The 8625-nt window shown below is 38.5% G+C and overlaps 1 protein-coding gene across 1 annotated transcript; it reads right to left on the bottom strand.

The window, feature by feature from the left end:
• Positions 1 to 4510, bottom strand: fam167b (family with sequence similarity 167 member B). Its single transcript, XM_088355074.1, has 2 exons — positions 4157 to 4510; positions 1 to 3214 (listed from the first exon to the last, which is right to left on the bottom strand). The coding sequence occupies exons 1-2, from the start codon at positions 4436 to 4438 to the stop codon at positions 2951 to 2953; spliced, it is 546 nt and encodes a 181-aa protein (XP_088211200.1). The 5' UTR covers positions 4439 to 4510; the 3' UTR covers positions 1 to 2950.
• Between the last annotated feature and the right edge of the window lie 4115 nt (positions 4511 to 8625).

Here is an 8625-nt window from a genome sequence, read left to right as displayed (position 1 = left end):
GGCAGGCATGAGAGTCGAACAGGCAGGCGTCAATTCCTCCCGGGACCCCATTCGAGGCACAGCAATGGCCACGACGGGCGGGGCCGTGGTTCGAACGGGCAGGGAGTCGAAGTCGGACTCAGTGAGCGCTTGCCAAGCTGCGTTCTCCAGGTCTCCCCAAATCGCGCTGGGATCGTTCGCTGAGTTCTTGTCGTGGCTGGCTCATTCTGTCACGAGGCGTGGTGGGGTCGAAGGAGTGATCGGACCAGAACGGAGGCAGGAGGCAGGAAGGGAGAACTCAATTGCGTGACGATCCATAAGTTTTATTTAACGAAATAAAAGTTGTCCAAAAGTCAGGGACAAGACAAACAAAAACATTCTTACAATCAGAACAGAACGGTACAGAGTTCCTCCGGCACGAACTCAATAGGACAAGGCATAACAGACGGAAAATGTTTAAACCTAAAACAGGACAAGGCATAACAGACCTGGGATTGTGTAATGAGCCAGCGCCCGCCAAACCCAAAATCCAGCCTTAAATAGCAGACCAGCAATCAGCTGATCTGCTTCAGCTTGAGTTCGGGGGCGTGGCATACTGGTCGTCATGGCGACCGTGACAGGAAAAGGTTGGAACAAATAGTCAAAAATAATTCCACATATATTACACTTTGCAAATAATATATTGGGCCAATATTGTTTTTATCCTTCCCTCATCACATTGTTATGAACAGCTGCTCAAGCTATAGATACATTTTGCACATTGTGACATTGAAAACCTGCTAAATGGAGGCACATATAGTTTGAATAGCTTGTGTATGTACAAAATAGTTGTTCTTTTAAAATGTACTGGGGGCGGCTTGTGCAGCCCTTTGAGACTCCTTGTGATTAAGGGTTTTACAAATAAACATGACTTGACTTGACTTAACAAATACAAAAGAATGGGCATATATTCTTTTTGAAGGCCACGACAGGTGTCTTATTCACAACACTGGTAAATTTATACTTCATGGTTTTTTTATTTGATTTAACCCACAACTCAACGATGGGTGAACTATTATAAAATACTTTGTCAATGAACAATGACATCAGTAGACTGCTTAATTCAAAAAAGTGTGTTTTTTTTCTGTGCACAGCCATTGGTTTTAAATGTCAATTACCTGGACAACAAAATAAAAGCTGACTTGTGAGGTCAGTAATCTACAATCAATTTTTGGAGCTCAAAGCAAAGACAGTGAAGTAGTCTTGACATTTTATGCATTGTGCAATGGAGTAAATCAAATTAAATTTCCAAAAATCTAAATTTATGCTTTCCACCCCAATACATTGCTCCTTTTAATGACGATTAAAATAAATTTGCCTAAGCAGTGTTTTTTTTTTATGCTTATGCTTTTATTTCTTTTGATCGTGTCAGAATGAGCGTTTTAATAAGATACTGTTAGTGTTTGCTTTGTATGATGTGCCTTGCAAATGAAATGTGCTGTCTAAATAAACCGTCTTTGCTTTATAAAGCCAGATGGGGAGTAGGATGCAGTGCTGCTCGACACCACAGATACTGCAACCAGTCAGGACGTGTCATACGTAGAAATGAATATATAAATAAACAAATACCTGCAAATATATGCCGTATAAATAAAAGAACACATCAATGAAGACGTAATACCCAAGAAATGACGTGAATATTTTTTTTCATATTTTTATGCATTTTTATTTATTTCTGACTTTATTTTGTGGTTTTTGTAAGGGGTGGGCAGGGCACCTGAACGATGCGGCAGGGGTAAACCAGGGAAAGCTGTCAGGCCCAGCTGTTGAACAGGGGAGTGTGTTGTGTCACCCTGACCCAAGTAACATGGCCGCTTTCTTGTGTCCCTTTTCATCTGGAGGGACGAAAGCATGACCAAGTTGGGTGCCGTGGGTCTTACCTTGTTTGGATGTTTGGGCATTTGGGTAGGCCATGGTCCAAAAATTTGTGTGTGTATTTTTTTGCTACTTTTTCCCTTTTTTATTTTCTTTGTTTTTGTATGTGTTTGTCTTGCTGTCGGTCACCCCTCTTGAGGAATATGAACAGGGTAGATAGACAGATAGATATTTTGTAGTGCATTTGGTTGTATATTTTTCCAGATATTTTGTTGTGTATTTTGTCATGTATATTTCAGTTATTTTTTTCATGAAATTGGTTGTGTATTTTATTGTGTATTTTGTTGTGTATTTATTTCGTCTAGTATTTTGTCGCACATTTTTCAAAATCTGTAACAAAAAAAAGGTTTCTAATGAGGGAGTAGGTTCAACTAGCAGAGCTTTTCACCTATTGGTTGATTAGTGTAGTAGCCGATTTGTTCGTCACCGATCAACCAATACCTTGCCCATTTGCCTGCTCATTCAAATAACATTATGTTTTAAAAAATACATGACAGAAAACGACAAAATAAATGACAAAATATACAACAAAATAAATGACAAATACACGACAAAAATCATGGAAAAATAAGCGACCAAATAAAAGAAAAAATACACAAAAGATATATGACAAGATCCATAAAAATCCATGATTAAATACACAAGAAATATAAAACAAAATTAAAAAAGAAATAGCTAAATGACAAAATAAATTACAAAATGCATAAATAAAAAAAACGAATAGTATTTGTGTCATATATTTCTGTATTGCATGATTTATATACGTGTTAATTTATTTATTATGGCAAATAGTTGTAGGTAATTCTTTATCAATACATTTATTTGTATGTATGGCAGGATCGGTCCTTCACAGTTCCAAACAGAAATCAATGAACATTATATTTGAAATAGAGCTACTATGCCCTTATGGGATTACACAGTTATAGTTAATGAAAAGCATCCACATGTCCTGAAACTGCATAAAGCAAATAGCTTCAAGGAGCGCTTCCTTTTGTTGACAGGGCCGAACTCTCCAAGAGTAAATAGAAAAATCTATACTTTACAATGGACCAGGTTGTCAACATAGCGAGAAGCGTCTGGTGTTGATGTTCATTTTAGTGAGGCCGAGGTGCTTCAGGGGGGTGGAAAGAGCAAATGCAGCCTTCATGGGGATGTCACACAGCAGGTCTGACTCCTCGTCGCACTCCTCCAGCTCGTACGTAGCGTCATCCAGCATTTCCTTGTGACGCTCGCAAACTTGCTCCACTTTGAGTTTGTTGATCTCCCCGCGAAGACGGATCAGCTGCCGGGCCAGATGGTTATCCTGGGCTTGCATCTCCCGCTGGAGGAGACGTGAGGAATTTGTTTAGGCAGACAGGGGATAGTGAGAATCTTTTCAACCCCCCCAAAACAGCATGGCAGACAAAGTAAATACAGTACTACTACGGATCACAATTTAATCAAAAGAATTTACTCATGACCAAGTACAAATACCAGGTATCAGTATCGGTGGCGATATTAACATTTAACTTTAAGCTATTGTTTCTTGTTTCTTATTGGTCAGTTAGTAGTCAGGAATTTGATATTAAAAGAATGGAACACCACCGAAGGTCACTGTATTGTATAGTGCAACCAAAAACAAGTGTTTAAGAGCATAAGGAAAGAAATCAAATTACGGAAACTCAGTGGCCGAACCTCGCCATTTTCTTCTCATATTACCCACCAGTGTCTTTCACAAGACTTTTGTATCGGTCTACCTAGCAGCAAGATGGCAGACAATCGTTCTAGATTCCTCTAAGTAAGCTTCATGTAATGAAAAATGAAAACAAATTCCTTGAACTAGGATTGTTTATAAAAACTCTCGTGTATTTTTGCTTATTATTCAAATCCATATACTGTATGAATATTTTTTTAAATCAGTAACATTTATTTTCTATTGGGAGGTGCTAAACAATACTCAATGTCCCTTTAAATGAATGAAATATTCAGGAAATTATTATGTTTTGGATTTTAAGACGTTTGTCATTCGTTGAAGAGGGAGGAATACCCCTACTTTTGCATTTGTGCGTCAGACAGACAGACAGACAGACAGACAGACAGACAGACAGACATAATATACTATTTAAAATTATACTTTTATAGATAAAAATGCAGAACTCAAAAATGGGGGGATTTTCAGTGGAATTGCGCAGTCAGCGTGTTCAATTGAACCTACATGCAGGTGTACTTTTAGGGGCGGGCTAGAAGGGTGCAGGTTACCCAAGTTCCTTTTTGTTTCACTCACCAACTCTTTTCTGAGAAAGATCAAGGCGTCATCAATAGTGTCGAAGCCGCAGATGTTCCGTGCGAATGCGTCCGGGTTCCTCCTCGCTGAAATTGAACGTTCCAGGTTACTATCCTGCGAAGTTGCTTCGTTCTTCATGTGCGTCCACGGTCCGCTCTGCAACCTCTCCTGCCACTCTAGATAGGAAGGTCTGCGAGTCTCCAACTTGAGCTTCTCCGTGATCACCTTCAAGCTGTCCAGACTTTCCGAGTCTCTCTCTTCTGCGTCGTTTTTGGAATCCATGCGCAAAGTAGGGGGGGGAGGACTACTGCAGAATCGTTGCCGGACACTTTGCTCTTGACGCGCAACAGGTCTGCACTTCTTTTATAAGCGGTTTGAAGGAGTGACCGCCCATTTCGTTAGCATGACACCAAAGACAAACTTGTTTTTACGCGCCATAAAGCTCTAAGAATGGCTTGTTAAGTGTTTCCTTGCCACGCATAGTTGGGTTTCATTGCACAAAAAGCTGGAAAAAAAAAGGTCAACAAGGGTTTACCAATACTGTAACCCTTCCTGCAACCAGCACACATACAAATAAAATTACATAATTATAGTAATATAAGGGGCGGCATGACACCTGAGTGGTTAGCTCGTCCGTGGCACAGTTCTGATGTCATGGGTTCAAATCCAGCTACCAGCCTTCCTGTGCGGCGTTTGCATGTTCTCCCCATGCTTGTGTTGTTTTCCTCCGGACACTCCAGTTTCCTCCCACATTCCCATGCATATCAGGTTAATTGGATGGTCCAAATTGTCCCTAGGTGTGAATCAGCAAATGAGTTGTCTGTCCAGTTCAGGGTGTCCCATGCCCACTGTCCGAAGATGGCTGGAATGGGCTCCAGCAACCCCGAGACCCTACTGAGGATAAGCGATGCAGATAATGGATGAACGGACATCAATAAGATTAAACCTTTACATAGATGTTGCTACCGCTGTTAAGTCTCGAGATAGTTTGATTAAAAAGTTGATGACAACTTAAAATTGTGTTGGACTGTCCAGACAAAAAAGTGCCACTAACTTTAAAAGGACATTGTGTAATATATGGCCGCTAGATGTTGTTATATTGTGTATTGCAACCAAAAACGAGAGCTACAAAGCCCAAGAAAGAATACAAACGAATACTCCAAGTGACCAAGAAGAAGCATTTTACTTTACATTTTTTTGCCAGGTCTTTTTGAAGTTTTTGGATACCCGTAGCAGCAAGATGACGGACAATTATGTCACCTTCCCTCAGTTCAGGCTCATGTCATGTCAAATAAATGCAAGATTCTTGACCTACGAGTATTTTTAAAAAAAATATGTTTCATATGATAATTCATGTAAAGAATTTTCGCTTATTATTTAAATCAATATTGTTTTTAATGAATGAAGTTGTTGTTTTATACCACTAGAAGATGCTAAATGATAACCGCTGGCCTTTCAAAGGGATAGTGGGTATTGTTTGACCTCTAGATGTCGCTTTATTGTGTCATACAAATAAAAAGTAGTACAGTACTAAAAGCACAAGGAAGGATACGCACTCCAGAGACTCAAAGTGACCCAAACCACACTCATTTCATCTCATGATTCTGGCTAGACTTTCACAAGGTTTTTGTTCTTTTGTGTACCTCAAAGCTTGGAGAGGGATGGGCGCCGCCAGGCTGTACATGCCCAAGACACATTACAGGAAGTGGTGCCGTGACGACCCAGGCGGTTAAGGGATGTTGATTATTTGATTATTTGATTTTTAACCACTACAGATGCAAATTATTACACCATGTCAGCTTAAAGTTTATTGCGAACCATGTTACGGAAATATTGCAACCACGTTTACAGCGTGATTGGACAGGTAATGTGGCTTCCCGGCATAATCACGGTGCCACTATTTATAGGTAAAGTGCTCAGCAGTCCATTGGCCTTACCGAACGGAATGTTTCGACATCTTTTATCACATGTTCAAAAGTATTTATACCAGTACTTTCAAAAATAGTTGGCTTTGTCATCAGATGATGATCTTATCATTCATAGCTGTGTGTATGGGAGGCCCATGACCTGCATCTGGTACCAAGCATTCCTGCAGCTAGGGAGCCCATTTAGTTCCAGTAGACCTTAATATTATATAACACTTTTTAGGGCACTCCATGCTGAATTTAGCAAAGTTCCTGCAGACCAAAGCTCAGTGGGCCCGAAACTGCATTTTCAGTCTGGCATTCAAGACAGATTTCTTTGGTTTATTTTGTTTAACAAAACTTTACAAATGTCACATTGGGGGGGGGGGCTGACTTTCAGCAAACTCCAGTCCTAAAGGGACACTTAAATGTTCAACCACTCGGATATAACTTGCTACAAAGCAAAAGAAAGATTACAAACTACAGAGACTCAAAGTAAAATTTTGCCCAGACTTTCACAAGGTTTTGTTTTTTGGGGGTACCCTTAGATGGCAGAAAATCGTGTCAGCTCCCTTTAGGTGAGGTTATGAAAAATACATTTCTTGACCTACGAGTATTAAAAAAATGCACATTTATACAATAGTTCAGGTATTTTTGCTTATTATTTTAATCAAGATGTGTTTTAATGAATGAAGTGTTTTTACTACTAGAGGCGCTAAATCAATGTTCCTTTAAGTATTTATATTTTGATGTAGTCATTCATTTATTCCTTCAATGATATTTTGAAATTATCAGTTTACTTTGTATGTTTATTCATCATCATCATTGTCATAATCATCATCATCATCACCTTTATCAGCCTCATCATCATTATTGTCGTCGTCGTCATCATCATCATCACCATCATCATCATCATGATTATTATTATTATTATTATTATTATTATATTATCATTATTATTATTATTATTTGTATTGTATTATTCTTACTACCAGCCTTCTTGTGCGGCATTTGCATGTTCTCCCTGTGCTTGCGTGGGTTTCCTCCGGGCACTCCGGTTTCCGCCCACATTCCATATAACATGCTGTCTATCTCTGTGTGCCCTGCAACTGGCTAGCAACCAGTTCAGGGTGTCCCCTGCCCACTGTCAGAAGATAGCTGAGATGAGCTCCAGCAGCCCTGAGACCCTACTGAGGATAAGCGGTGCAGATAATGGATGGAGTGATACATTTGAAATATTTTGAAAACAATAAACATGGTGTTAAATGATCCTTTCAATGTGTCCATATTAACATTTTCTTCAGAGAAAATGGTATGCCTTCAAAGTAGTATGAAAGTTTGAATATTTAAACCAGCGTTTCTCAAATACGGGTATCAAATTACAGTCAGAAGGTTCTAGAGATTCACGAATACACCCTAAAGAATAACATAAATGCCAATTCCTTCTTTGCAGGAAAAACATGTCTTTATTGGAAGTAATATTTTTCTGATTTAGATTTATTTTTTACTCTATATTGAAGTAAACTATAATGTTTATTTTAAGTTATATCTTCTTACTTTGATAAAAAAGAGTACAACTAATGTTGAGGAAAAAATGTTAAAAATGATTTATTTTGTTTCATTGAGAAAGGTAAAATACGTAAAATACTTTCAGTAAAATACTGGAAAGAGCGACACTTCACTAGAATAACAATTTACACCTACAATACGCTGATTAGATAATTTTAGGAAACACTAAATTTAAAAACTGTATTCTAGTTGGTACACGAGGAGTGCAGAGCTGATTATGATACCGTGTTGACATCTAGTGGCTATCATAAATATTGCAGTATGCACTCGCATTTTGAGGTAGAAATTTGCGTGTGCTACAGGAAGTGTGCTCCTATATACATTTACGTTCATTTCTGAAACGCTTTAAATGAACGGGGTATTCCGAAAGAGAATATAAGAAATATGTTAAACATAAAAATAAGAAAATCTTAAGTCAGATTTATTTCGTTTTACTTATTATTACTTATGTTTTATGTTTTCTGGGTTGTATCTATTTTATCTGCATCGATTTAAAATATATATGTTTCTATTACTCTTTTACAATGTCATTTACATTGTATTTTCGATGTAAATAGATAAAGTCAAATAAATTATGTCTATGTGTAAGTGATGCGTTTTTATTTCAGTAGACACTCAAAATAAGGAGAGAAAACATCAATTAATTTTGAGCAGAGAGCAGGGAAGGATTGCACAAATAAACTTCAGTATGCAAAATTCCAATAGGTTCTTCAATCTGTATTCTTCCTTATTTTGAGTGTCCGGGACAAACACGTTACAAAGAAGCACGTTCCTGGATTGGTAAATGGGCATGGTCTGCATTTATATAGCGGTTTTCAAGTCAATGAGACCTCCCAAAGCGCTTTACAATGTGCTTCATTGTGTGTGTGAATGGATAAGTATCCATTCACACACACACTCACACACCAATAGGGAGTCAGCCATGCAAGGCGCCTACCTGCTTACTACGGGAATTAGGATTCAGTGTATTGCCCAAGGACACTTCGACATATAACA

This window comes from Urocampus carinirostris, chromosome 15 (assembly GCF_059441175.1).
Source record: "Urocampus carinirostris isolate Australia breed hairy pipefish chromosome 15, RoL_Ucar_1.0, whole genome shotgun sequence".
Lineage (NCBI taxonomy): Eukaryota > Metazoa > Chordata > Actinopteri > Syngnathiformes > Syngnathidae > Urocampus > Urocampus carinirostris.
This window is presented reverse-complemented; position numbering and strand designations above follow the sequence as displayed.

Bases quoted from the DNA above. Each gene is read 5' to 3' on its own strand.
- fam167b (XM_088355074.1), bottom strand. From the start codon at position 4,438: ATGGATTCCAAAAACGACGCAGAAGAGAGAGACTCGGAAAGTCTGGAC. The intron at 3,215-4,156 runs GTGAGTGAAACA...CGTCTCCTCCAG, and splicing joins TCTTTCTCAGAAAAGAGTTG to CGGGAGATGCAAGCCCAGGA.